Genomic DNA, 27,610 nt, shown 5'->3' on the forward strand with positions numbered 1-27,610 from the left:
CAGAGCCAGCCATGGTGTCCTGAAGGTGTGCCAGGCACTGAGGTTGAGCTGGAATCAGCACACATTCCACCACAGGGCTGGGGACATTCCTCCCTCGGGGTACAGGTCCCTGGAAGCTGCTTTTTCCAGCACTTGTAGCCTCGAGTGGTTGTGGGAGCACTGGAAGGGCCATCCCCTTGCTGCCTGGCAGGGACAGACTGGCCATGGCCTCTGTCAGGAGTACAGGACAGCCAAAAGTGCACAGAGGGACAGGAGGATTCCCCTCCCTGCCATGTTCTCAGCATGAAGGATTCTGAGAGACGAAGGAAGGGGACTTTCCTCTGTTTGCATCTCTTTGGAAACACCCAGGTCCCATGAGGATGGAAGCTTGCCATGGCAGGGCTCCCGTAAGGAACTGCTTGGTGCTATCCGAGCAGCACTGACAGGACAGGGAGCTGCTTGGAAAGGTCACCTCACCCTGTGCCACAGCTCCTCAGTCTGAGATCTAGTGATCATGAGCAACACTGTAATAAAATCACGGAATCATTTAGGTTGGAAAAAGCCTTTAAGATCATTGCGTCCAGCCATTAACCTGAGCTGCCAAGGCCACCACTAACCCGTGTCCCCAGGTGCCATATCCACTGCCCCTTAGATCTCTCCAGGGATGGTGACTCCATCACTTCCCTGACTGTTCCAATGCCTCACAACCCGTCTGATGAAGAACTTTTTCCTTAATATCCCGGCTGGGCGTGGTGGGGCGGTGGAGTCGAAAGTAGTGGGGCTGGGGCCAATGCCGGGGCCGCTCGGAAGGAGCGGGGCTGGGATTGAGGCGGGGGAAGGTGGGATGCCAGTGCCGGTGGGATACTGGGATGGGTCGGATGTCGGGACTGGTAGTATGCCGGATCCGGTGCAATGCCGGTGCCGGTGGGATGCTGGGGCCGGTTCAAAGGAGGGGTGCCGGGATTGAGGCCGGGAAGGATGGGAAGCCGGTGCCGATGGGATGCCGGGGCGAGTCTGATGCCGGTGGCGGTACGATGCCGGGGCGGGTGGCATGCCGGTGCTGATGGGAAGGAGCGGGGCCGGGCCTGGCGCGGCGGGGGCGGTCGCAGGCGGAGCTGGGCGGCAGCAGGAGGAGCAGCGGGAGCATGGCGGAGGCCGAGCAGGACGGCGTGTCCGGAGCGCCGGCGGCGCCGCCGCGGTACCGGGGAGCGCTGCACCCCGACACGTGGGAGCAGGTGAGGCGGCGGGGCCGGGAGCGGGGCCGGGCTCAGAGCGCTGTATGCGTGTCCATCTGTCCGTCCGCAGGAGCTGGAGGCCATCCCCATGTTCATGAAGCGCTGCCCGGCCGAGATCGACGCGGCGCGGCAGCCCGAGCTCGCCTGCCTGCAGTCGCTGCTGTTCGACGAGGAGCGGAGCCCCGCAGGTGCGCCCTGCCCTGCCGTGCTCGGCTGAGATGCCAGCCCTAACCCTGCCCCAGCCTGACCCCCTGAATCCCCGCAGAGCTGGCCAGGATGTACAAGAACGAGGGGAACGAGTACTTCAAGGAGAAGGACTACGGGAGAGCGCTGGCCGCTTACTCGGAGGGGCTGCGGAGGCGGTGCGGGGACGCCGAGCTGGACGCGGTGCTGCTCACCAACCGGGCGGCCGCACATTTCCACCTGGGTAAGGGCCTCCGACCGCCTGGGAACGCGGCTCCGCGCTCCAGAGCTGCTTCTCCTCCCCGTTCGGGGTTTCCTTTTTGTTTGTTTTGGTTGTGTGATAGCTTATCCGTGAGAAGGAGGCGCCTTGAAGCCTGAGGAGCTGGCTCGCTTCAGCTCATGGGTGCGTGCAGGGTTTGTTCTCTGCTCCTTCCAGCTGTTACCTGCTGCTCGAGCCTTGGCTCCAGGACAGGGCAAAAACAGTGGGGTTTGGGATCATAGACTGGTTTGGGTTGGAATTGATGGCTGATCCTTAAAGGCCTTTTGGTCCAACCCCTCTGCAAGGGGCAGTGACATCTTCAACTAAACAAGTTTGTTCAGAGCCCTGCCCAGCCTGGCCTTGAATGTTTCCAGAGATGGGGCTCCTATCACCTCTCTGGATAACTTCTGCCAGTGCCTTACCACTCTCATTGTCAAAAATTTCTGCCTTATGTCTAATGTAAGTCTACCCTCATTTAGTTAAACACCATTACTTGATGATCTTGGTGGTGTTTACCAACATTAATAATTCTGTGATTCTCTTACAGCTATCACCATCCTACCAGCAGGGAAGTTGTTCATTGCCCTTTTAATGCTGCTGTGTGTGGCAGCAGGGAGGTGACCTGCTCACACCATGTTATTTACCTCTCACCTGTGTGATTGATCCCTGTCCTTTCACTTCTTTTTCTTAATTTGCTCCTTTTTTACCCTCCTCTCACCTCGCTGTGATTGTAGGAACAGTGAATTACAGGGTCTCTGCATAAACCTTTTTGTCACCTTGGTGTCTGGTTAGATTTTAAATACAAGTGAAGGATTTAAATAGATTTTAAGTACAAGTGAGCACTTTTACTTGCTTTACAGGGAACTACCGTTCTTCTCTAAATGATGCCATCCAAGCCAAAAAGCTGAAGCCCACCCATCTCAAAGCCATCATAAGAGGTGAGAGTTAAAGCTGCTGTTGCTGCATGGAGCAGGACTCCTTTCCAAACACTTGGCTGATGTTATCTTTACTGATTGTGTTGTTATTGTTACCAGCCCTGAAACAGGCTGTTGTCACCTGTTGCCTTGTTTCCTTGTGTGTTTAATAATTGTGTTTATAAAGCTTAAATTACTGTGAGTGGGCATCGTACTTTGTTTCTGGGCAGAGTTCGTTTCAGAAAGGGAAAGCAGTTACTGGAAGAGATATCTTCACTTGTTGTTGCTGTTTCTCCCCAAAACAGAGCTCTGCCTTTTGCTTTGCATTTTCAATCAAAATATCTTTTTGTTCTTCATCTCCTATATCTATCAGAGACACTGGACCCATTTCTGTGGAGTACAGGATAACTTTTCCTGTTTTCCACAATACTCTTTTTGGGGTCTGTTCTTTTTTTCCACTCCACAGAAATCCCCCTTTTATTTTTCCTAACAAGCCAAATACTGAAATGTTAATTGCAATGATAAAATTATGTTTGTAACAGACACTTTTAGCATAATTCTGCTGATTTCTGTGTCTAAGTGATATAAGAACTGATGAAATGCTTTAAATTTTCGTCTCAACTGACCTGCTGGAAGTTTCTGGTTGAACATGACCACACAAGACAGAAATGTTTAGTGCAGAAGGCACTGTCTTTATAATCACCACTTTTATAGTAGTTGTACACTGACTCCAACACTGGAAACTTAAAATACTCATCCTTCCAGGAGCTCTCTGTCACATGGAGCTGAAGAATTTCTTGGAAGCAATAGCATGGTGTGAGGAGGGCTTGGAAATAGACTCAAAAGAGAAAAAGCTTGTGGAAATGAGAGCTAAAGCTGACAAATTAAAGGTAAGGATGAAGGCAGCCTGGCATCTGCAGTGCTTGTCCCTGGGATCCCTGAGGGAGGGTGCTCCCCCCAACTTTCTGTGTGCTGTGGTGTCCCCAGGCAGGATTGAGTGGTGCTTTCATGGGCTGTGTGTTGGGATGAGCTGGGGGGGACCTTCTTGGTGACCCAAAATGATTTCTCCAGCAGGAGAAAATGTCAGGGAAGAGCAGAGGTGGGCACTGACCTGCTCTGTGTGGGCACTGACCTGCTCTGTGTGACCTCAGTCCATCTCTTTCTTACCTGCAGCGAACTCAGGAGCGGGATGCCAGGAAAGCAAAGGTGATGGAGAGCAAGGAGCAGTGTCAGAAGGAGATGTTGCTTGCAGCAATAAAGGTGAGTTCTCTGAAAGAGTAAATGTTCTCAGGAGCTGATGGTGTGTGTAGTTGCACCCTGAAGTGATGCCTGGCAGGCCCCAGAGAAAAGGATTTTAGATGCATCCCTTTCCACATCTTTTCTCAGGCTCTTCTCTCCACATGTGGGTTCCTCTGGATTCCCACCCCTCCTCATTTGTTTATGGATATCTGGCTGAGGTTCTGGGTTCTGCTGGGAAGTCCAGGCACCTGAGTCTGATACTGAGGGAAAGCTGTGCAGCTGACTCATTAACAAGAACATAATCTGACCTTTTACTGACTGCTAATTTTTTTGTTCTTATCCTCCCCACCATAACTGTTGGATTTTTAGTTGGTTTTTGGTCTTTCCCCTCCCTCCCCTCCAGGAAAGAAATATCAAGCTGGTTCTTGAGCCTTCAGATGAAGAAGAGGAAGTGTCAGATGGCCTGGCTGAGATATCCTTGGATGGGTTCCACTCTGGCAGTGCCACAGGGGCAAAGGTGCACCTGGATGCTGATGGCAGCCTGAGCTGGCCTGTCCTCTTCCTGTACCCTGAGCATGAGCAGACAGATTTCACTGTGGCTTTCCATGAGAGCTCCAGGTGAGTGCCCTGCCAGCAGCATTCTTGCATGGAGGAGGTGTTGGAGCAGATGAGAACAGGCAGCAGGTGAAGCACTGCCATGCTGGAGCAGTCCCAGATGTCTAAGCACACAGCTGACCCTGCTTTTGGGCAGCAGGCTGCACTAGATGGCCTCCTGAGGTCCTCTCCAACCTGAATTATTCTGTGATTTATTTAAATTTATGCTGCAGATAAACTCATTTAGCCAGGGTGGCTGAAGGGGCTTGCAGTGCAATTACTCAGGCCAGTAATTAATTAGTGGCCAGGGATACCTGTGACCATCCACACGTGTGGATTTTAGAGATTCATTAAGGTGCTGTTTCAAAGCCCTCCAAATAGATCTCAGAAAAAAAAAACTTAAAATTTATGAAAAGCTTCCAAAGGGGACCTCTCATAGCCAGCAGTGACCCCAAAGTTCTCCTCAGGGCCTCCTGCAGATGTGACTGAAGTGCTCCAGCCCTTTCAGACTGGCAAGCTCAGAATTCCACTCTCCTTGATGTTAACTTCAATTTCTCATCTTGTGGTGTTAAACAGACTTGGAATTTGTAACTTTTTGTTTGTTGGAAGATACATTCCTCAGATCTGTTAATAAATTTAGGACTTAAAATTACAGTGCAAGCAGGTTTTAGTACTTTTATGGTGGTGCTCACTGTGCTTTTTTGTGACTGAAGGAAGTGGAAATGGATTTTTAGGACAAACTGGCCTCCCAACACTTCTCAAGTATCAAAATAAAGAAGCCTTTGACACACAGACATATTCTCCTCACTGATGTGGTGAAGCATGGGACTGTGTCAAAGGAAAATCCATTTTAGACAAAGTGCAGGGTGTTTATTTGGCATCTTTTTCAGTGTGAAAATGTGAAGTTAAAAATAATTAGTTGTTGTACTGCTCAAATTTGAAGCCAATAACCTGAGTTACAGGGCCTTGGATTTATTGGGAAAGTGAGCTTGAAGGGAAGGAACTGTTGGTGATCTAAACTTCTTTTCAAATCTGCTGTTTAATTTGCTAATGTATTTTTGCCATCATTCAAATGCAAGTGTACAAGTTACTGAAGCTGAGCACTTTGTCTAAACTGACCAAGTGTATTTTGGCTTTTAGGTTTATTGATCATTTAATGGTGATGTTTGCTGAATTACCTCCTTGGGATTTAGAAAAAAAATACCTTCCCAACAATCTTGAGGTGAGAATTTTGACTTTCCTTCAATTTCAGTGTTGTTGTGTTGTGGGGTTTTCTTGTTTCTGGAGTGAGAAAATGCACAGCTCTGAGGGTATGAAAGTGTTGACATCTGTTTACCTTGCACAGATGGGAATCAAGAGCTTAAAACCCTCACCTATAAACTCAAACATTGTCCACGTGTGCTGGCAGAATTCACTGACGAAAATGGAAGTTCTCTTCCACTTACACTGTATTTGACAGAAGGTATTTGTAGATATTGCTTAGATTCCATCTTTGCAGCAATAATTAAGATTTAAATCATCAAGCTGTAAGTGGCCTGCTTTTTTAATTGCATCGTGGAGTTGCTCAATACAAATAAGAAAGTATTTTTTTAAAAATAATTCCTTTTCAGAACTAAGTGGAGTTACTTGAGCACATAATCAGATCTAGATAATATATCTCTATCAACACTTCAGCAAAAGAGGGTTGTGAGTTGGTGCAGCAGGTTTTGAGCATTTTTCTGAAGTTGTACATAGAAGGATAGGAATGTTTATTTTTCATTTTCCACTCCAGTGTCATCTGTGCCAGGCAGCAGCAGCACAATCCTGTGTACAGTGAGCAGACAGGTCCAGAAGGACAGTGGATGTGCACTTTTCCAGGTTAAATCCTGTGTGTATTTACAGTCTAGGGCGCCATTGCTGGATTTTAATCTCTTAAATCAACTCTGTTTTGTTCAAATACCTCTAAACCCACTCAGTTTATCTCATAGCATTGCTGCATTTCACCTGTTGAAATGCAGCCCTTAGATTTGGGTTGATTGCCTGTAAAGCCTGGGAACAGCCTGTGCATTTTGCCTTCCTGCTGCCACTGCCAGGAGAGCCTGAGCTGCTTTATACAGGGAAAACCTGGAATTCACACAAACCAACTTCTGCCTTGCTGAATTTTGCATCCAACAGTAAGGTCAAGCTACAGAGGTTTGGTAAACCCCAGCTGATATTGGTGTGCTGTTACTGAGCTTTCAGCAGCTTAGTGCTTTCCTTCATGTACCTTAGGCATTTAATAATCCCCCCCCTTTTTTTTTTTTTTTTTAAGCTCTATTTTGAAGATGAAGAAAGAGAAGAATTGTATGAGGTGAACCCAGAACACACATTGCTACAGGTGCTGCAGCACGAAAGGTGAGGCTGTACCTGTCCATGTCCAGTGGAAAAAAGACAAAAAGTATGAGCCTTAAGTCCAGTCTGTTCTTAAATAGTCCTAACTCTTCTCTGACTTAATAGTCCTGCCTCTTGAAGGTATAAACCTGCATGGATTTTGTGCCTGGCTTTAGTGATTTCCATGGTTTTTTCCCCCAAAAAAATGAACAACTCTTTCCAGGCCTGGGTGGAGATGGGAAAGAGAGCTGGGCACAGCTGAGCAGCGCAGAAGAGCTATTCCAGATCCCATCTACACAATACTACTTTAAAAAAAAAGAAGAAGAAAAAGAAAAGCAGGCAGCAGCCTCTAAAGAGCATGTTGAAAGTTAACAATGCTCTCGCTGTTCTCACTGCCGCGCGAGCAGCCCCCGGCGCAGCACGCAGCACTCTTCTGCTCTGAAACTGCCTTTCAGGAGTTGTGCTGTTATTGAGAGAGAAGAATTTGCTGTTTGTGAAGCCAGAAAGTTCCTGTGCAGCCTGTGCTGTTGAGCTGCAGCATCTCGTAGCTGGCTGGAGCTGCTGCACAGCGTGGGGGGCTCGGTCTGTCGCAGTGGGAGCGGGATCTCTGTCACTCCATAAAACTCAGCAGTGTCCAAAGGCCCTCAGGTTTCAGGCTGTAAGGGCAGCTGCAAAAGAGCCCTCCTTCCAGAGGGAGAGTAACAGCTGTCTTAATTAAAAGAAGCTGTTGGGAGAGGAGTTGATTCATAAAACACTTCTCCTTGGATGTGCTTAGCCCTGGCTCTGAGAGGCTTTGCTAATCAGCACAAAATCTCTGTCCCAGCCTTTGGGGGATCAGTCTTTATGGAGCTGGGCAGGAGTCACTTGCTTTGCAGGACACTAGGCCAGCTACAAGGAAGCCAAGGACTCCTTTTAATCTTTGCAGGTATTTTGTAAAGGCCGGGACCCCGACAGTTTTGGTGTTTGCCAAGCGTTCTCCTTTCTCTAAGAAATACTTCTCTGGCAAGAAAGTGCATCGACTGTAATGAGCAAGAAAGAAACAAGGAATCCTGTGCAAGAGGCTGCTGTTTGTTAGCCCAGCTCCAGGCTGCAGACTTCTGCTTGAACAAAAATGCCTTGCACTCTTCAGGGGAGGAAAATAATCTTGGCACACAGGGAAACTTCCAGGGGAGCAGCACAGGAGGAGGAAGGGCTAACATGAGGGGATTATTTTTTTAAAAGGGAACCCAGCTGGCTTGCAGAAGGTCTCCTCTATGATAGGCTGCATGTGGTTTTGAAATAAACCTGAAGCAGTGCCAAGCACTGGCTGTGGTTGCAGTAAGAGCAGCTGGGAACGTACTTCCTTACCTGAGAAAATCCCAGATCTGCTCGGAGGTGGGCTGTGGCTGCTGGGGTTCAGCAGCAGTGGCCTGGGGAGGTGCCTGCCTGTTGCAGCAGGGTGGATGCAGTCGGGTTCCTGCCTGGGACTCAGCAGCTGCTGTTTTGTCCCTGCCTGGCTGTGCTGCTGGCCAGGCTGCAGCAGAGCTGTTTGTTTGGAGCAGTGTTTGACTGACCCTTTTGATACCTTACTGGATGTCCTACAGAACCTGGAATAAACATGGCTATTTTAAGTAGACTGACTTCTGGCTAATGAATGAGACAACAGTTTGTCTCACCTTGTGATGTACCAGAGAATGACAGACACTGATTGTAAACCCCAGCATAACACCCTTATCCATTACATTAACTGGTTCAGCCAACAAGCAGGGTCTTCTGCACTTCTGTATTAGCTTTTAATCAGAAGTAATTCTCAATCTCTCATTTCTTTCTCTTCTGCAGGAATGTAAAATGTCTAAAGCACGCTGTAGCTGTAGACACAGCCAGTGCACAGGGCATTAGAAAGCTGTTCAGCCATAAAACACTCCTGCTTCCACCACAGAGGCTGGCTGCAGGCAGCTCTAGAGAAAACACTTCCATTTCACTATCCCTAAATTTCAACACAGCGAGAGTCTCTCCACCCGAGGATGCTGCAGTTTAATGCCCAGAGCTGGGAGTTGCTTTACAGCGGGGCAGCAGGGGGTGGGCACTGCCCAGCCACCAGCTGGCAGTACCCTCAGAGGGCAGAGAGCTGGCCAGCCAGGTGGTGCAGGCTCAGCCCGTTGCACACGATGCACAGGAGGTTGCAGAGCGAGGACAGAGCGTGGTGGAGGGCGAAGCGCCGCGCCAGCCGCCCGTAGCTGGGGTCGGAGGCACGGAGCCGCCTGCGGGGCTCGTGGGCTGCCAGCCCCAGCTCCTGCCCCAGCCCGTGGCTGCTCTCCAGCCGCTGCAGTTCAGCCACCAAGTCAGAGGCCACCCGCCCGAAGCACTGCGTGTTCAGCACAGAGGCGGCGATGCACACGAGGAAGATGATGATCTGCAGGGAGCGAAGCCACCCCGCGTCTGGTGGGTTAAATTTCTCCCCCAGACCCCCTGGCTCGCTGCAGTTGGGGTGCTTGTGGGCTGCTTTGAACTGTGCACGGGTCTCCCATAGTTTGCAAGCCAGCCAGAGGAGCAGAGGAAGGGGTTTGGGCTGTGTGTGAGGAAGGGGGAGGCTACCTGGGCCTTGTGCTCCGAGCCGAGCCGCTCGCTGGGGTGGGACATGGCAAACAGGGTCAGGTTGAGGAAGGCACAGGTGGAGCTGATGTGGAAGTAGTAGGGGAAGAGCTCCCGCTGGATGGAGCCGAAGGTGTGGCGAGGGAGGTGCCTGCTCATCACAAACCCTGGGAGGGGGAGAGCAGGTAAGTGCTGGGGCAAAGCCCCCTCCCCTGTGCCACCCCCCTGGGCAGAGAGCACAGCACAGCACAGCCCAACCTACCGGCCACGAAGGTCACCCAGATCTGCATTCCCCAGGAGGTGGAGAGGAAAAGCAGGTGCAGCAGTTTGATGGCGTTGGAGGGCTCCGTGTCACTTGCCATGGCGTCCTGGATGGGGACAAGTCCCTTCATGTCAGCCGGGTCACCCTGAATTCGGCGCCGAGCTGTGGTTGCTGCTGTCACCTTGCTGCTCGCAGGGCAAATGCAGTTCAGGTGCACAAACCTGCCTACTCAGGAAAAGCTCTGGAGCTGGCACAGCCTCGTTCCAGCCTCACCACCACACACCCAACCGGGCTGCAAAGCCTCTGTTCAGTCCCCTCATATCTCAGGGCAGGGCACTGCGTCAGCACCTGAGAGCCACATGGCTGGGGTGGACTTTTGGCAAAGTCCAGCCAACGCCCCACTGACCCCTGGCAGCAGGAACGAGCAGAAAGTCAATAAAAAGGGGAAGAGAAAAGCTGTGTCAAATACACCTGCCCACGCTGTGGCCATCAGAGGCCTCTTGGCCAGGGGGAAGCCCCCTTGTTTAAAAACAGCAACAGCTTCTGCACTTTTGAACCAAAAGCCTGGGGCTCAAAGGAGCAGGGGGGCTCCCAGGGTCACCCCCTGCCCCAGACCCTGCACAAGAGCACGGGCAGTGGGTGGAAGGAGGATTTGAAAGAGCTGCCTGATCCACTGCAAGGAGAGCTCTGAAAATTAATTGAAACAAAGCTTCTGGGAGTAGCCCATCAATACTGCTGCCTGCAGAATTCCTCCTCCTCCTCCTCCCCTCGGCTGCTGCCTCGGGGCATGAATTACAGCAGGGCTGGCCTTGAGAGAGACACTGCCGTCTAATTCTATCCCACTCCTGCAAAGCAGATAAATATGCCCTGTATTGTGATATATTAGCTCCACGTATTTATTTAGGCATCCAGAAAATCAGGTCCTTAAACCTTCTCATGATGGCAGCACACTGGAGAAGGCACCCACAACCAACTGCAGTGCTGGCCTGTAAAATCCCCAGCTGTATTCATGGCCTTTTCTTTTCCAAAAGCTTCTTGGTGTTTTGGGGATTTTTCCCTGCTCCATCCTGGATGGCAGGGGCCAGGGAAGGCAGCCGTGGTCCTTAGGTGGGGCTTTGTTCTCTGCATCATCCTGGACAGGAAGGCAGTGGTGGGCTCTGCCAGCAGCCAGCACAGAGCCCTGCTGCTCCCAAGCTCCCAGATCTGCCTCTCCCAATGCTTTGCCTCCATGCAGGAATTAGCAGTGAGAGCTCCAAGGTGTTTTCATGCAAAGAAGCTGCAGGTTGGAAGGGGTAACTCCCTTGTTTTTTTAAAGGGGTTGACAAAAAATGGTGATTGATTGCTGAATTGGTCCTAGATGGGTGCATTTGATGGGCAGGGCAAAGAAAGGGCTCTGGGAAGGGCTGGTAGGGACAGTCACCAGCAGGTCCCTCCTTCTCTGTGGGATGAAGCAGTGGTGCTCCAGGGATGCTCCAAGCTGCCCAGCCCTGCCCGTGCCCCCGAGGGCCAGCAGATGCTGTAGGGCTGCAGTTTTCATGCAGAAGCACAAAGCACACGAGGCTCTGCCGTGCCCCCAGGTCACTCCTGCTCCATCACCCCACACCCCCGGGACCCAGCCAGGCTGGAGCCAGGGCTGACCGGGGCCTCCCAGCAGGAAAAAGCACAATACTTGAGGAGAAGGAGAGGTCAGTTAAAGTTTAATGTTCAGGCAAATACATCATCCCCTCCACTTAATCAAGCAGCAGCAATTCCTAACGGTAAGGAGGAAGGATGGCTCTCGTCCCGGTGATAAAAAGGCAGGATTGCTCTGAGTTTTGGGAGATAACAGGGCTCTATAAAAATTGAATGTTTTGTACCATGTTCAGCCTAAGATGGCTTTATCTTTTGGAGGTCGGGGCCTAGCTGTGCCAGGCCTTGAGCTGAGATGTTTATGATGGGAGACAGAGCAGAAATTAGAGGTTTATGGCCACAGCCAGCCCAGGGCTGGGAGCCACTGGAGGAGAGGGGCAGAAGCTCCTTGTGTTTATAAATCAGGTTGGGAATTCGGGTGGCAAAGGGACTGGGTGTTGCAGAGGGTCACCTGGGGCCCTGGAAAAGACCCTGTGGTCATTTCTGGCACCCCATGGCCTCACCTCACCCCTCAAGTCAACCTCATCACCTGCTCATGGTTAAGCTCTACAAAACCCATCCTTGGGGTTAAGCACAGGGCTCTGCAGGCAGAGGCAGGGGCACAGCTGGCACCTGTAGAACCTGCTGTGCCCAAAGCTCTGTGTGCCTGAGGGCTTCCAGGGCTCGATCATTTTCTTCCAGAAACCTCAGGGCCATCAGAAAACCTCTGGCTGTGTGACCCAGGAAAGCTGAGGAGGGGGCTCTCCACAGGCCTGTGGCTGAGGGCAGATGTCCCCTGTGCTGTGACTGATGAGCACCACCTCCACTGTCACCCCTGCCTCATTCTGGTGCCCTTCCCAGAGCATCCCAGACTTAGGGGAACAAGGTTTGGCTCTGTCTTTTCCTTTTTCAGCACCTCTGAGGCAGTTTGGGCTTTACATCTCAAGGTGTTGGTGCTCCCAGCAGAGGGGGACAAGGAGGGCAGTCCCAGACATGAGATCAAAACCTCCAGGCAGTCCCCAAAAGCCACTTGCAGGGAGCACCACCCCCTTCCTGCAGCACAGTCCTGCCTCAAAGGACCCCACCTCCACCTGAGCCCCAGGTGAGCTGTGGGTGCAGGACCCCTGCTCCAAGCTCACCACACAGCAAGCTCCTGGAGCAGACACTCCCCCAGAGCAGATATGGATGTCTGTCCTTTCAAAACACTTCTATTGCTGCTGATGGGGTGGGATTTCAGCCCAGCAGGAGCAGGAGCTGTTTGCCAGCCCTGCCCAGGAAAAGGAGCAGCACTGGGGAGAGTGGGATGTTCCACCAGCCACCCCTACACCAGGGAGGGGTACAGCAGTCACCCCACATCACTGTCCCTTCTCTCCCTTTGCTGCCTCTAAAGAAACCAGTTATGCCCCACTGAGAACTACTGAAAAAAATAATTTGGTTTGGGAAGATTTTGGATCATATAAAGATTCAAGTAGCGTTAAGTGAACTAGAAAACCAAGTCCTGTACATCAGCTTATAAAATATCTAAATAAAATAAAAAAAAAAAAGAAAGAAGAAAAGGTGTGACACATCAGTGCAAGGGATGAGGTGGTACAGTAATGCCCCTCCACCCCAGCCCCTGGGACCAAAGCCCCCAGGGAGGCAGGGTCTGGGTGCCACCATCCCACGTTCCCTTCCACCATGTCCCCTCATCTGTCTGTCTGTCTGTCTGTCTGTCAGCAGGGGGCCGTGACTCTAGAAGTCCTGCAGCCGTGAGATCAGGTCCTCCTTATTCTTCAGCAGGAACTTCTCACAGGCCTCAAAGGTGGAGCAGATGTCGGAGGACAGTCCTGCTACGTTGGTGGTGACGTAGGTGAGGTACCCTGGCATGGCCTGGTTGTAATAAGCCACCTGCAAGGCACAGGACGAGGTCAGCAGGGGCACAGGGGAGGGAGGAGCCTCCCCCAGGGGCTGTGGGAGCACAGCCACAGCATGTCCCACCTTGCTCATCTCCTCTGACTCTGGCCAGATGCAGAAGCCGGAGCAGAGCGTCTCCCCGCGCGTGAACTCGGCTCTGGCGGGGTGGGTGGGCAGCGTCACCGAGCGAAAGGCCACCACGTAGGGGTCCCTGGGGACGAGAGAGCCCGGTAAGCTGGCACAGCTTGGATGGCAGGGGGCAGGGGTCGGGCTGGGCACTCACCCCCTGCTGCAGGGCTTTCGCCGGGACGCCAGGATAACGAAGTCCTGCGGTTTGTTCTCATTCCTGAGCTTCTGGCTCACCACATGGTAGATCATGTCGTCGTCATCGACCTTCTGGACAAGCTCAGCACTCCTGGAAGGGAAGGGGACTGGTCACAGAAACTCTGCTGTGCCCCTGAATCTGGGCCTTACACATTTACATCCCACCACCAGACCCAAAATATCTGGGGGGACCCAAAACAGATGTTTGCTCCAGCAAAGCACAGCCATCAGCCCAGACGGAGCCAGGACAGGGACACACCGTGAGGGGTCTCTAGGAGCAAGCAAGGAGACACACTGGCTCCCAGGAAAGCCCAAGGGGATGCTCAACCACAAGGCTTAAGCCTGGGGCTGTGGTTTTGGGGAGGCTGCAGCACTCACACGTAGTGGCTGTCCCACTCGTGCCGGCGCCGCAGGTTGGAGAGCAGGGAGAAGGCGCGGCTGGCCGGGATGCAGACGGACATCTCGATGCGGAAGGACAGGAACTTGTCCTCCTCCAGCGTGTACATCCGCACCTGGGGGAGCACAGGGCACAGCTGGGACCTGTTCCCACCGGGATTGCCTGTGCTTTGGGGCCGAGGGAGAGGGGACAGGGTTTGGTACCTTTTCCTTCTCTCTGGCGAGCGCCCAGTTCGCTTTGGCCACGAGCATCTTCAGCGCAGAGACGTTGTTGTAGCTCAGATAAACCTGGGGCAGGGGCAGCATGTCAGGGGCAGGAAGGGAAGCAGGAGGAGGAGCAGGAGGCAGCAGCTCCCCCGGGGGATCACCCTACCTTGTTGCTTTGGTCCCAGGGCACGGAGAGAGGCACCTCAGTCTGTTTGCAGGAGACGACGTATTTTCTGCAGCGAAGGAACAGCTTCCCTTATGAGGGGACACAAAGCACCCCCAGACTGTCCCTGTCCCCCAGTGCTGAGCCCCCCCTTTCCTCCTTCCTCCATCCCCACATCCCACTCGTTTTGCTGCTCACCGGTCCAGCCGAATTTTTTTCCTAGCACTGGCTTCTCTGTATCTCCTTTCTCCATCCTGACAAATGGGAAAAGGCAATTAAGTTAATAGGAAAAGGAGGATGGGAAAAAAAAAAAACCCACACCTTTTTGGGAGTGGGAAAAACACTCAGCAGGGAAGGACTGGAAGGTGAAGCCACTTTGCTCGCCAGCTGACACCCTGGCCACACTGCAGTGACGGTCAGTGATTAATTGTGATTTATTTCAGCATTGCCACCACGCTCTGATCAAATGATGGGCACTGGCACATTAGGGAAAACCCTTGTTGTGGCTGCAAACCTCAACAAAGCCCCTGAAACGAAAACTGTGTACCCTAACACCTGCAAACATCCTCTCCTGGGAAAACAAAAGCCAAAAAAAGCAGCTTATTTTGAAGAAAGTGCTAGTGTGTGTTTTAAAGTGGGTGGGAGGAGATTTCAGGGGCCCAACTTTGGCCATGCAATGATCTCCACCAGAGTGGGAGATCCTAGCTTTAAGACATCAAAAAAATCAGGGAGCTGGACAAGGATCAGCCCAGGAGAAGCTGAGATGCATGAGTGTTTGCTTTGCGGCTGTGCTCATGCGACAGATTTCCCTAAATATTTGGATCCCAGCAAATTACAGATTAGGATGCTTTGAAAGGTACAAAACAACCTCAACATTCCTTCCCCTAAATTATAGAAAAGATGAGCTGGAATTTGCAGGCAATACTCTGCCAAGCCTTGCATGGCTAACACATCTCCATCTCTGCTCAGGCAAGTGGTTTATTTTATTAGTTACACCGAGCAATCAATTCAATCCACTTGTTATCGAGCAATTGCATTCCCACCATCACCAAACTGCACTTGTTTTGCCATGAATCCGAGAGCCCTCAGGAGCTGAGTGGGATTTTCCCTGTGTCCCCAGGCTGGGGAGAAGCCAGCCCTGCTGCTGCTTACCCCTGGCTCGGGTGCCACCATGGGCAGCGTGCGGGGATGGCCCTCCTGGTCCAGCACCACGAAGGTCATGAAGGCGCTGTTGATGTGCCTGCGGCTGACAGACATCTCCTGGCCGTAGGCCTCAGCGCTGACCCCCACCTCCATGCTGCCAGAAAGAAGGGGTGAGGGAGCAGAGGGATGAGGGAGCAGAGGGCCATGGGGAGGGCGGGAAGGACAGCCCCACCACTGGCACCCACCTGTTCTTGAAGGCGTTGTTGACGATGGCTTTGAGCACCAGGCGGTCTCCAACTTGCGACGGTCCCCGAAAGTGGAACATCTCGATGGCCCTCAGTGTGGGGTGGGCATGGCACAGACGGCTGTGGGGACAGCTGTCACTCCCCCAGCCAGGGCCCCACGCCATGGCAGCCCCACGCACCGTCCCCGACAAGGAGACCCCAAAAAATGTCACCCCTGGGTCCCAATGGCCAAAGCTAGGTGTGAAAATGAACAATGAGCCAACTACAATGAGTGTGAACCTTTCCCTGGGGTCCCTCAGCCCCATACACTTGTGGGACTCCCTGTGCAGTGTCACCCAAGGGTGACATGTTGGGCACCATCCCTTTGGAGGCTCCCTACAGTCCAGCTGTGGCCAGACCCAGCCACCTGTGTCCTGTCCCTGTCCTGGCTCCATCTGGGCTAATGGCTGCACTTTGCTGGAGCAAACATCTATGTTGGGTGCCCCGACACCCTTGTTGGGTCACCTGGCTGCGATGGTGGCCACGTTCTCCATCCAGGCCATGATCTGCCCCCCGAAGGTGTTGCCCTGGTGGTTGGCATGTGGAGGCAGCACCAGCTCCACGCTCTCCACGCGCGTCCTTTCCGCTGGTACCGCGCCGCTGCCGTCCCGCGTCTCCAGCTCTGCCACGGGGGGACAGCAGGGTTCAGTGTGTTGTACCCCTCTCCCAGCACCCCACCAGCCCTTGTCTGTCTCCCTGTTTTTTTTAAGTTTTTCTAAGCCTTCTGATGTTTACATTCTTGTAATGAACTTTCTCACACACTTTACATAAATAGCTTATTGTTTTGCATTCTTTTATGGAGGAGCAGAAATTTGGTGGACTGCTGGTTTGTCCAGTGTCATTGGAGAGGTGGCACTGTCACCCTCCAATCCACTGTCACTTTTGGAAATCTGTAAATGTTAGAGTCAGAAAATCAAGTCCCCTTCTTTCCTGGGAAAGAGCAGCGAGTCCACCTTGTGTCGTTTCGTGTCCTATAGTGACACTTGTCCCTCTCCCACCATGGCATTCCCAAACCTCCATGTGTGATCACCCCACCACGCTGCTGAGGCAGTGGGATGTCACCAGTGGGCACCAGGGCTGTTTTGGAAGCCAGCAGGGCACAGTACCAGTTTCCTGGGAGCTGCTGGTGAGCAGGTCCTTGAGGGTGTCCTTGTGCGCCAGGCGCATGCGGCGGCGCTCGGCGGCGATGCTGTACTCGATCTTCTCCTCCTCCGTCTGCGGGGTCAGCGGCTCCAGCCTCACCTGCAGAGGGATGGGGAAGGGTGCAGCCCTGCTGGGGCACCAGCAGCAGCGAGCAGGTGCCCTCCATGCCCAGAGCCACCCGCCCACCATGCATCCCCCAAGCATGGGACAGAGGAGCACTGACCCATGAAGAAACAGCAGCTGCCGTGATGGAAAGCTGAGCCCAGCCCAGCCTCAGAGAGCCCATTTCCTTACAGCCTCTGTGTAAGGAAGGCTACAGAGTCCCCCTGGCCACCAGCCACTGCTCACCTTGCTGCCCAAGGGGCCCTGTGCCACGAAGGTGGCGTACGCCTTGCAGATGCTGCAGTGCTTCCCGCTGCACAGGTCTTCGTAGCTCACCTGGATGCCCACCTGGGAGAGGGCACAGCACCCCTGAGAGCCCTGCTCCCCAGGGACCCACATCCCACCACACACACCCAAAAACGATGAACACATGGGATTAAAGCTGGGAATTGTGGGAGGATTTGGGGATTTGGCCATGCAGCTGGTTGGGATTGGCACACAGCAAGGGGGTTGGGGCATGGGCACACACCAACCTCCATGCTGGAGTTAAAGGCTCGGTTCACTTTGGCTTTGATGTTGACAACTTGCCCAACGCTGTAAAACAGGAAAAGGAGAAAGGGTGTGGGGTTACTGGGGGACAACAGCAACCAAGCAGCTCCCTCTGAGGTGCCACGGCATTCCAGCTCACTGCCCGCTGTGGTGAGGCTTCCTGGGACTGTGGGACATGCCAGATGGCCAGCAGGACACGGGGACAGCCACCCCTGAGACGTGAGAGCAGTGAGATGTCAGCCCTGAGCAGCTGTGTGCAAGTGGGTCCCCAGCTCTGGGGTGCTGCCAGGACACCCGAGGGCGGCAGAGGTGCTCAAGGCTTGCTTGGCACCCCTGCCCATGTGGGCATGCACGTTCCTGCCAGAGCAAACAGCTCCTCCAGCCTTGCATCCAGTGTCCTGCACACAGGACCAGCCACGGGGCCTCCCCTCAAGCAATGGATACCTTGGGATGCAGGGAGTTGGCAGGAGGCAGGGCCCAGCCAGGGGCATTTTGCACCATCTCAGAAATGGAACATCTGCTGGCAGCAAGCTGCTGCTCTCCTCTGTGCCTTCAGCAGGCTTCAGAGTACAGACACAGGCACTGCAGCCTGAGCCACTCCAGACTGGTACCCATGGAATGAGCAAATTAAACTTTTTAGCGACGCCGACAGCAGTCTTTACCAAACACGATTTTAAATCAGGAATATTCCTCATTCCCCAAAAGAGGCCAGTGCTAGAAAGCTCAGTGGAATAATAAATCCTGTAACCAAATTTCTCAAAACCCTGTGCCCTCACACATGCCTTCAGGCTCCAAATGAGCTCTGTAAATGTCACGCTCTGCATGCTGGCTCTGGCTGGAGCAGGAGTGGCAGGAGCTGGTGCCTCTGGCTGTCCCCAGCACGGACCCTAACATGCCAGGACGTTAGCAGGGTTAGGTGAGCAGCCTCTGTTCACATGCCATGCCTGGTCAGTGGGGTTAAGGCTCCCAACTCACGGCAGCACTGTGCTAGGCTGGCTGCTCTAGGGCCAAACACGTCCGTACCCGACACCGCTCGTCCCGTGCCGCTGCCCAGCAGGGCTTGCAGACGGCTGGCTGGGGCAAAAAGAGACAGCAAACGTGGGGAGAGGGTTAGAGGCCATGGAAGCAGCCAGATGGATGCTCTGGATGGGTTTGTGGCGAGGGGCATGCAAGGGCAAGGGGCCAGGCAGGCAGGCTGGCAGCCCCACATGTCTATATATAGCCCTAAAAGTACTTTATCTTCTCTGTCCTTATCAAGCCGTAGAGGCCAGTGCCATAAATGCCACACAAAGCCCCACTCAAGGGGATGTGTGATCCTCCCCAGAGGCTGCACTTCCACACAGGAGGGCACAAGGATGGGGACAATCTGCTGCCCAGCCAGTGAGTTTTAAGCCAGTGATAATTTGGGGTATCCTCTGTGCCCTTAAGCACCCACAGCTCCGCCTCTCCCCCACAGCACAAGGGCAGCAGAAGGCACAAACAGTCAGGAAGGAAATCTGACACAAAACTCCTCCACCTTCCAACAGCTCTGCAGGAAATCCCTGCCAGGCCCCTTGCTCGGAGCCTTAAGCTGGACCACAGCAAGTAGGATCCGAGCCAGGAGCAGCACAAATTCCCTGCACCCTTGGAGCAGTGCCCAGCTCACCCCTGAGGAGGGAAAAATGCTTTGCAGGGCTTGATGTAATGCTGTGGAGCGGGCTTGGGGCTGTTCTTCCCTGCTCCTGAAACCCATGTGGAAAAGTTGCCCCAGGAGCAGGGCATCAACCCCAGTGGTGCCACCTCTGCCAGCAGGAGGTGGCACCATGGCTGCACCACATCCCAACACTGTGGATTTCTCATGGAGCTGAGCCCCAGGGCAACAGGCACCTCATGTGGGAGGGCAAAAGTGTGAGTTCAGCATTTCCTGGGAATGACAGCAAAACCCAAGACTGAGTCACACCTCTGAGTGCCAAACAAATCAGCTGACAGCCAGGGACCCCAGTGCCAGCCCTGGGTACCCACACTGGTGCCTGCCCCAGCAGGCAAACCTGCACGACAGGGAGTGGCTGGGCAGTATGGATCTTGTACTGCATGGATCCCACATGGCAAGGCAGGAACTGCTGGGCAGCATGGATCCCATATTGCATGGATCCTATATTGCATGGCAAACCCCAAAGAGCCCCCTGGAATGGTACCCAGGTGGGAGCAGACAGGCACAGGGGGTGTGGGGGCTCTGAAAGACAAGAAAAGGTGGGTGGCAGTACCTGGGCTTACTTAAAGGAGGAGACTGCTTTGGGAATGCTGGCAGGGAATGCTCTCAGTACTGGGAGCCTGTGGAGGATGAGAATGGAACCCTGGGAGGGTTTTTGTCCCCTCTCATCCCACCCTCATGTCAGGAAAAACATCGTCCCCTGAAACACCACATCCCAGGGGCTGCATGAATCAGAGGGGGCAGCTCTGTGGGGCAGCTCCCAGGGTATGCCAGGACCAGCCTGGGATGGAATTTTGAGTAGGCAATGCCCAGCCTGACGCATCCCACAAAGCTGGGAGCACCCACCGGGTGGGTGAGCCCCACCACGCCTCTGCCACCCACATGGCCGCTCCAGAGGCACAGTCTGCAAGATTCCAGTTTTCCAGAGCACTAAATCAGAGCTGTTTCCTGAACAAAGCCAGGGAGGAGCTGGCGTTGGGGGAAATACCGGGAAGCCAATGCAGCCGGAGCTCCCCAGGCGAGCAGACAGAGGATAAATCAGAGCAGACAGCCCGTCCACAGCACTGCAGCCTAGTCCCTGGCTGCCCTGCGAGCCTGGCACTGCTCTCCCAGGCATGCTGCTCCCTGCTCCAGCTCCATCCCCTGCCCACGTTGCAGCAGCAGATGGGAAAACCCCCGTGTTTGCCTGCGCACGCCTCGCCGGTGCGCGCAGCATTTACCTAATGGTGTGCTCAAAATAGATATCGTCCATGGAAGCCGTGACGCACGGGCAGCCAGCGTGTCTCTCAGCTGGAAAGGAAAAACAAACTGCATCAGCAACCTGCAGCAGCGTGCTGAGGCTGCGAGGGGCACGAGGGCTCCTCTGCCCCAGGCTGGTGACACTGGTGGCACCCAGCCAGCATCCCTTCCCCTGCTGAAGCCCACTGCTGCATTTGCAGAGGACCAGAGTGGGGTTTGGGGTTTCTCCACCCACGGCAGCACAGGTTTGCAGATGTTTGAAGGTTTGGGGTTTGCCTTCTTTCCATGAGTTTGCAGCTGTGGAGATGCACCAGCAGCTGATTCCACCTCCCCGTACACAGCAAATATTAAAAGCCACTCTGCCGGCATGGCTTTCCCTTGGGACTCCAGGAACCTCAGACTGCAAAACTGCTCTGGGAACCCCATCCAACTGCAGAATTGCACCCGTTCCCCTCTCATAACCTCCCCATGCCTGGCTAAGCTGGTGAGCTCCATTGCTTCCTGCTGAGTGGAGGAGCTCAGCCCACTCTGGCTGCTGCTGGGGTGCCACCAGCCTGCTCTCCCCGTGCCCTGCACAGCAGGCAAGGAAAAGGGCAGCACTATAGAAGCAGCAGGCACGGATTTTGATCTGTCCCCAAGCCAGCATGCATGCTGCAGTGCACGTCTCCTCCCCTCCTTGTCCTGCTCCTCTTTGCTCTCTAATTACTCAGCAAAATGGCATGACGTGGGTCCCCAGCTGGCGTCACTCCGAGGCACACACGGTGCTGGACTGCCAGGGATGCTGCCAATGAGCTGGCTCCTGTGGATCCTGCCTGCTGCCTCCCCTGGCAGCCCAGCAGGACGAGGGCTCCAGAGGGAGAGGATGACTTACCAGAGGGGAGGATGGCTTACTGGAGGGGAGGATGGCTTACTGGAGAGGAGAGGAAGGCTTACCAGAGAGGCAGGCGGCCGTGTCGATCCACTTGAGCAGCTGGCCGGTGCTGAGCTCTCCACGGTGGTTGGTGTGGCAGGGCAGCACCAGCTGGCTCATCTGCACCTCGGTGGGGTTGCGGGCAGCCGAGGGGCTCGCCATGGCCCCCGGCGCCTCCTCCCGCTCCCCTGGCTCCCGGGCACGGGGTGGAGAGGTCGAGCCCTGTGGGGCACAAAAGCTCTGTTTTAACCCAAAGGGAAGTAAATCCCCTGAGGGAACAGTGACCCGTGATGACATTCCCCACACAGAGCTGGGAGAACCCCAGCCCTGCACAGCCCTGGACACCACCAAATGCACCCAGCCCTTGCCAAAGTCAAGGTGCCTCCAGCTGAAAAGGAAATGATCCCTCTAAAAAAAGTTCCATGGGGATTATTCCAGGTTTTCAGGCCATTTATCACCCAACCCTACTGCTCCCTCCCAAAAACCACGAAAAACCCCTCCCAAAGTTAATCGCTCTTCTGGGAAGGAATTTTTCTCCTTGACAGCTTCATTTTTAGGGTGCTGCAGCACAGGGTGGGTTTGCTCTCCTGGGGCTGGACAGTGCTCCACACCTTCCACCAACAACCCCCCTTCACCAAAGGAGGCACTGGAAACTATGTGGTACAAGCAGTAGAGGAGGACCATCTTCAGTTTGGGGTTCTTTGGGCAGTGAAACACGTTCCTTGCTGGCTTGTCCACTTCCTGGGCACAGAGCAGCTCCCCTGGCACCTCGGTGGGAAGCAGGGTGGGAGAGAGAGGAGGCTGAGGTGGTGCTGGCAGGGAAAATAGCTGATGAGAGATGTCAAGTGAGTCGTGTTACACAAGGGGTGAACTCAGTTAGCCTGGTGAGTAACTGAGGAGACACGAGGAGCTGTCTGGGCTTCGTCAGAGCCCTTCCTTCCGCTTTCTGCTCCCGCTGCAGCTCCTGCTCTCAGCACTTGTTGCAGGAGTCCCACTGCAGCAGCTTCCCTGCCCTTTGCTTTGCCCGGATTCTTTAAAGATGGGTTTATGCTGAAAATTAAGCTTTCCCGACTGCCCTGAGCTCACTGCCTCTCAGAACAGCATTCTTCTCCAGCGAGTCTAACCTCTGTTTCCATAGCTACTGGTACACGACATCCCGGGAACGGGAACGGCACAAACTCCGCCTGGGCAGGGAGGGCAGCGAGCGCACCGAGCCCAGCCGATGGCAAAGGTGGGATCCCCCCATGCCACAGTGAGAGCCACCCCCGGCCACCAGAGCCCCTCCAGAAGCCTCCAAACCCCTGTGTGAACCTCCCGGGCTGCTCCCCAGCACGCAGAAGCGCCTCCACGAGTAGCACAGAGCTATTTTGGGAAGCCAGCAGGCTCTGGGGTACGAGCCAGCAATGCAAAGAGCTCCGAAGCCGCCTGCTGCAGCGTGAGCAGACAGCCTGGCCCGCCATCCCGCCGGTCATTTTCCCGGCGTTTGACAGCTCTGACTCTTAGGGAAGAAGCTGCTGGCTGTGGGAATGTGTTGGGAGAGGATGCAGCCAGGTCTGTGCAGCTCCTGGCACAGGGTGGCATCCCCCTGGCACAGCCTGGGTTAGTAGCTGGCGGCACAACGGGAGCCACGGGTTAGTTGCACGGCACGAAGGGTACCTGGAGGCCATTGCAACAGAAGCTCAAGATGTCTTCAGGGACTATAATATTCCCCTTGACCATTTTTAAGAGACACCTGGAAAGGAGCAGAGTGGCTCTGGTTACAGCAGGACCGGCAGAGACGGGGGTGGCTGATTCCCGGCGGGAACAAGGCAGAGTGTGCGGCAGGTTGTCACACCCTGTCCCCACATGCTGACATCCCTCCCACACCACTGACCCCTCGCCAACACCTATCAGGGGGCTGTCAGAGCTGAAGGGCAGACCTGGGGCAGGTGCCTGCCATTCCATGGGAGTCAGGTCCCACACTCACCAGCCCAGATGAAAGAGTCCCAGCTATTTTGGGGTGCTGGACCAAGCACACGTTGCAGGGCTGTGGCCAACCCCACAGTCAGTGATGCTGTGTCAGTGTTGCTACATGTGACACAGGACTGTGCCTTGAAGCTCCCCTGGCCAGGGCAGTGACACTGCTGCAGTCACAAGACAGCCAGGAGCGTATTTTTGGCAGCAGGCAGGGCTGAGGCTGCCATGGGTGGTACTGGGGGCAGCAAATGGGAAGCACCCGCCTCCAGCAATGCTGCTGTGCCCTGCTCCAGTCCCTCTGCTTGAGAAGCCCTGGCATTCCACAAGGGCATGGTGTGTCCTTGCAGGCTCCCGGGCCACGTGCACGGTGACTCTGTCCAAGCTGGACATCGTGGTGGCATTGCAAGGAAAGGCAGTGTGGGAGCTGCAGCAAAAAAAAAAAAAAAAAAATGGAAGAGGCTTCATATTTACAGTTTGCTTTTAAACACAACACTGCCGGGCCCTTGGCATACCCCCAGCTTCCAAGCACACATCCCTCTACCATGCAGCTAAAACCAGGCTGCTGGAGGTAGCAGCTCTTTTCCCAATGTATGGGATTGACTGATTTTGGCACAGGGTTAAAAAAGTGGAAGCTGTAGATTTGCCTCCTGCACCATCAGGAGCTGGGGCATCCCACAGAGTGCACCCAAAGTGGTCAGTACAAAACAAGACACAAACAGGAGCCTCTTGCAGCCTCCCACCCCTGCCCCAGCAGCACTGGGTTTTGCTTTCCCCAGCCCCATGACCTTTTCCCTAGCCCCATGACCTCTCCAGGCTTGTTATTGAGGTTTGGGAGCTTCCTGATGGCTCACCTGCCCTTGCAAGAGTTACTCTCCTGTTTAACAGGATGGGTTTGCTGCCCAATGCGGGCACAAGGTGGTGCAGGTGGCTGGGGGTGGTCCTGTTACACCCCACAGCCCCAGCCAACAGCTCCAGAGGGACATTCCTTGGAAACCCAAACCTGCTGCTGGCTGGGCAGTCGTGTCACCTTGTCCCCTGGGTTGCATTAGCAGGAGGGGGAAAAACACCCAGAGCTGTCTGCTTTGCATCACCAGGCAGCCCCAGCCCACGCTCCCAGCCCAGGGAAGAGGAGCACCCTGAGACCCGGAGCCATCCAGCTGGTGGGTATTTATGGAGTATTTGTTATGGAAACCAAGCCAGCAAGTGTCTGTCCTCATTAAAATCTTCAGCCTCACTCAACTGTCACATTTTTAAAGCTGTTGACTGATGCAGCCCTCGGGTCACCATGGCAACGGGATGCGGTACCCAGGCGATGATGCTCTTACTCTGTCACCCCTCGAGTGACCCACTTCTACCCAAAAAAAAAAAAAAAAGTTTGCATTAGGAAAAAAAAAACCCCTTCCAGCAGAATATTTTTCTTGCCTCCTGCCATGCTCACTTCCTGTGCTGCCAAAGGCGTAAGGAGCCCACAGAGCAAACCAGGGAAGACACAGAGAGGAAAACAAACACACCAACAACCCTGAAAATACTGGGGAGAGGGACTCCACGGCACCCCACAGCTCTCCTATACCCTGGCAGAGGGGTGTCCCACAGCACCAAAACACCCACAAGCTCCAAGGAATGTTTCTGCTGTGAAATTCAGTGCTGGCCTCTTCGGAAATCACCAGGGGAGCACCACTGTGCACAAACCTCCATTGCAAGCCCTTGTGGGTACCACAGCTCCCTGGGATGATGCTGGGCAGAGATGCAGGAGAACAGCTGTTCCTCCAAATCCTTGAGCCCACTGACAGCAGGGTGTTTGCTTCAGCCACCCCCAAGACAGTGGATGAGAGGGAGGGACAAGGGTGAAACTGAGGTGGGGGTCCCAAGTGCTGGGCTTTGGGAGGGGTCTGGGCAGACCAGGACAGCTTCACACCTTGAGCCTTCCTCAGCTGCCCTCAGAGCTCTCTCACCACCCCACTGCCACCTCTCAAATACCTAAACCCCATTTTCCATCACCTGGCTCTGTCTCCTACCCCACCCCAGCCCCTCGGCGTAACCTGACCCCTCCCTGGAAGTATTTAAAGAAAAAAAAGGGGGCGATGGTGGGGAAGAAAGCGGCGACAATGAAGTTCTCATGGCGGATTATTGGTGTATAATTGAGCAATATCCATGGTAACAAGCAAATCTGCACGCTTTAAAAAATTACCCTGACCTACTTTGGGAAATTCTGCCATCTCGACAGGGCAGTGAGGGCTGTCCACCCCCTGAGACCCAGCCTGCCAGTCCCACTGCCAGCAGTGACAAAGCCCTGGTGCCAGCAGCATTGGGGATGCCCAGCACAGCCCAGGCCCATCACCCCATGCCCACCAGGATGGAGCAGGGTCCCCAGCATGAGAGCTGCTGCTCAGGATGTGGCCCTCAGGACGGGACAAGAGGGACTGAATTGGAGGGACTGAATCGCCAGGTCACAGCACGGTGAGAAAACACAGCAGTTCCCTGCAGCATGGTGCAGAAGGGTGGCCAGCCCAGAAGAAAGGCCAGGACACACTGCAATGGGTATTTTTGGGACCACACATCATGTTTCCTTAGAGTACATGGAGCAAAGCAAGGCACAGGGCCAGGAAAGTGCAAAGCAAGGGTCAAAGGCAACAGTGGGACACAGGATTACTCCTCTTACCAGGGACTGATGGTTTTTCAGCCATCACCCATGGGAAAGCATCACTCAGTGTGAGCACAGCAGGGACACCTCCAGCACCCTCACACCCCTCTCCAGCACAGGGTGAAGCACCCCCAGCCCCAGCCCCAGCCCCAGCCCACAGCCCCATCCATACCCCTGCCCAAGTGCTCTTTGCGGCTCCCATGAGGCTCCCAGGAAGGCTGGAGCTGGTTTGATGGCACAGGGGCGAAGTCCCCCAGGGAGTGTCCCTCCCTGGGACAAAGGGACAAAGGTCTGGCTCCAGGGGGAGAACAGAGCCATATGTCACCCCAGAGCACCTGTAAACACCTCCAGCGCCAAAATTCACACCCATGGGGACACCCAACAGCACCGCCCAGCCCAGGCAGCTTTGCCCTGCCACCCACGGCGTTCCCAGGGAGGAGACTGCCATAACATCACATCACCACGTTTCAGACCACCACAGCTGGAAACCACCATAGTGGAGACCAAGCTGGTACAAAGGTCTACACCCTGGTGGTCTGAACTGTGTGGTCTCCGCAGTGGGGGTCACCACGGCTGAGACCACTGGAGTTCACCCAGATGAACGCCAAGGTGATGTGGTGGTGTCCATCGTGGTAGTCACCATGGCCAAGACCATCTCATTAGAGGCTGCTGGGGTGGAGACCACCACGGCATCGTGCCAGCCATGCAGCCAGCCCCACTGCCCCCACCAGCCCCAGCACACCCCTCTGCCCTCCCCATGCTGCCACCATTCCCAGCAGCCCTGTGCCCATGCTTCCCAAATATCTGCCCCTACTTTTAAGTGAAAATAAACTGATTCAAGTTTCTTTGGCCAAAGCCCCCAGCACTTCTCCTGTCACACCTAGAAAGCCCTGGGGGTGCTTTGGTGTCCCCAGCTCCCGCCTGCTGTCCCCGCTGCAGCCGGAGGATGCCACGTCCCCATGGACAAGTCGCCAGTGCCGACCACGATGGAGCAGCAGCACGGCTCGCTGCAAGCCCCAAAGGCAAGAAAGCATCACCCGGGTGAGCAGGGGGTCACAAGGGGCTTTTCACCCCACATCCTTCCCCCGGAAGAGCCTCCCAGCGCCGATGCATGCCAGGACAAACCGCCGGCAGTGGAAGAAGTCTCGCCAGCAGCTCCGGCTCACCCAGCCCTGGCGTTCCCCCCCTATCCCCACGGTGCCCAGCTCCCCCCAGCCCTCACCTCAGCCAGAAGAAGCTGAGCATTTGCGGGAGGTGTCGAGGCGACGGCTGGCTCGGAGGAGAAGCGTCCGGACACCTGCGGGCGCGGGCGTCGAGGCCAGGCTGGCGCTGCGCCCTGGGACGGGGCCAGCGCACACCCCCTCCCGCTTCCTTAAATATGGCCAGGCACAACTTTTCTTAAGGTAGCGCTTGGCAGATCTGAGCTCGCCTGGAAAATGGCCGGCGCTCGGGAGCTTGGCTCTGGATGCAGCAGGGAATGTGCCGGGCTGGCTGCAGAGCCAGCGGGAGCGGCGGGAGGCACCGGCGCGCTGCCAGCAGCTCTGCGGAGCGGGGTGCTGCCGCTTGCCTTCGTCCCTCCCCAGGGAGCAGCTCCTGGGGTGAGCTCCCCTCCCCAGCCCACTCATCATCCTCTTCTGCCCCCATCACCCCAGCCAGGGGCACTCAGTTAGACTTACCTGAAAATATCAGGGTTTTCCTCAGAGCCGCAGGTGCCCACACCAAGCTCACGGTCAGGAAAAGCCTCGGCAAACTTCTCCAAAAGTCAATCCAATCCACA

At 54.7% G+C, this 27,610-nt stretch overlaps 3 protein-coding genes across 7 annotated transcripts; 1 reads left to right on the forward strand and 2 right to left on the reverse strand.

Moving 5' to 3' along the window:
• Positions 1-52: 52 nt before the first annotated feature.
• Positions 53-8,367, forward strand: TTC4 (tetratricopeptide repeat domain 4). The gene is made up of 10 exons (XM_018912480.3): positions 53-1,214; positions 1,285-1,402; positions 1,480-1,641; positions 2,517-2,594; positions 3,336-3,460; positions 3,744-3,830; positions 4,213-4,427; positions 5,544-5,625; positions 6,694-6,776; positions 7,678-8,367. The coding sequence occupies exons 1-10, from the start codon at positions 1,125-1,127 to the stop codon at positions 7,775-7,777; spliced, it is 1,140 nt and encodes a 379-aa protein (XP_018768025.3). The 5' UTR covers positions 53-1,124; the 3' UTR covers positions 7,778-8,367.
• A 133-nt stretch (positions 8,368-8,500) lies between these two features.
• Positions 8,501-9,948, reverse strand: TMEM205 (transmembrane protein 205). 3 transcript variants are annotated; one of them, XM_030226641.2, is made up of 4 exons: positions 9,811-9,948; positions 9,586-9,691; positions 9,327-9,490; positions 8,501-9,144 (listed from the first exon to the last, which is right to left on the reverse strand). In XM_030226641.2, the coding sequence occupies exons 2-4, from the start codon at positions 9,683-9,685 to the stop codon at positions 8,845-8,847; spliced, it is 564 nt and encodes a 187-aa protein (XP_030082501.1). In that variant the 5' UTR covers positions 9,686-9,691; positions 9,811-9,948; the 3' UTR covers positions 8,501-8,844. The 3 variants fall into 3 exon arrangements, with proteins under 3 accessions (XP_030082501.1, XP_030082500.1, XP_009087166.3); XM_030226640.2 differs by having other exon boundaries at positions 9,807-9,948; XM_009088918.4 differs by having other exon boundaries at positions 9,586-9,948.
• A 1,317-nt stretch (positions 9,949-11,265) lies between these two features.
• ACOT11 (acyl-CoA thioesterase 11) lies at positions 11,266-27,300 on the reverse strand. 3 transcript variants are annotated; one of them, XM_018912477.3, is made up of 18 exons: positions 27,056-27,300; positions 22,893-22,968; positions 21,260-21,458; positions 20,308-20,377; positions 18,421-18,471; positions 17,382-17,442; positions 17,095-17,196; positions 16,710-16,845; positions 16,069-16,225; positions 15,565-15,684; positions 15,329-15,473; positions 14,375-14,430; positions 14,180-14,246; positions 14,011-14,094; positions 13,789-13,922; positions 13,370-13,501; positions 13,171-13,297; positions 11,266-13,080 (listed from the first exon to the last, which is right to left on the reverse strand). In XM_018912477.3, the coding sequence occupies exons 1-18, from the start codon at positions 27,076-27,078 to the stop codon at positions 12,925-12,927; spliced, it is 1,896 nt and encodes a 631-aa protein (XP_018768022.1). In that variant the 5' UTR covers positions 27,079-27,300; the 3' UTR covers positions 11,266-12,924. The 3 variants fall into 3 exon arrangements, with proteins under 3 accessions (XP_018768022.1, XP_018768023.1, XP_050833485.1); XM_018912478.3 differs by lacking the exon at positions 18,421-18,471 and having other exon boundaries at positions 27,056-27,297; XM_050977528.1 differs by lacking the exon at positions 22,893-22,968 and having other exon boundaries at positions 27,056-27,293.
• Between the last annotated feature and the right edge of the window lie 310 nt (positions 27,301-27,610).

The sequence above is a fragment of the Serinus canaria genome, chromosome 8 (genome assembly GCF_022539315.1).
Source record: "Serinus canaria isolate serCan28SL12 chromosome 8, serCan2020, whole genome shotgun sequence".
Taxonomy (NCBI): domain Eukaryota; kingdom Metazoa; phylum Chordata; class Aves; order Passeriformes; family Fringillidae; genus Serinus; species Serinus canaria.

What these genes read in the sequence shown, in the direction of transcription:
- TTC4 (XM_018912480.3), top strand. Translation starts at nt 1,125, where the DNA reads ATGGCGGAGGCCGAGCAGGACGGCGTGTCCGGAGCGCCGGCGGCGCCG. An exon ending in TGTTGCTTGCAGCAATAAAG is followed by an intron (nt 3,831 to 4,212) that starts GTGAGTTCTCTG and finishes CCTCCCCTCCAG; the next exon opens with GAAAGAAATATCAAGCTGGT. An exon ending in ACCTTCCCAACAATCTTGAG is followed by an intron (nt 5,626 to 6,693) that starts GTGAGAATTTTG and finishes TTTTTTTTTAAG; the next exon opens with CTCTATTTTGAAGATGAAGA.
- TMEM205 (XM_009088918.4), bottom strand. Translation starts at nt 9,715, where the DNA reads ATGAAGGGACTTGTCCCCATCCAGGACGCCATGGCAAGTGACACGGAG. An exon ending in CTGGGTGACCTTCGTGGCCG is followed by an intron (nt 9,491 to 9,585) that starts GTAGGTTGGGCT and finishes TCCCCCTCCCAG; the next exon opens with GGTTTGTGATGAGCAGGCAC. An exon ending in GCTCGGAGCACAAGGCCCAG is followed by an intron (nt 9,145 to 9,326) that starts GTAGCCTCCCCC and finishes CGCTCCCTGCAG; the next exon opens with ATCATCATCTTCCTCGTGTG.
- ACOT11 (XM_018912477.3), bottom strand. Translation starts at nt 27,078, where the DNA reads ATGCTCAGCTTCTTCTGGCTGAG. An exon ending in AACAACGCCTTCAAGAACAG is followed by an intron (nt 15,474 to 15,564) that starts GTGGGTGCCAGT and finishes TCTTTCTGGCAG; the next exon opens with CATGGAGGTGGGGGTCAGCG. An exon ending in GAGTGGGACAGCCACTACGT is followed by an intron (nt 13,502 to 13,788) that starts GTGAGTGCTGCA and finishes CTTCCCTTCCAG; the next exon opens with GAGTGCTGAGCTTGTCCAGA.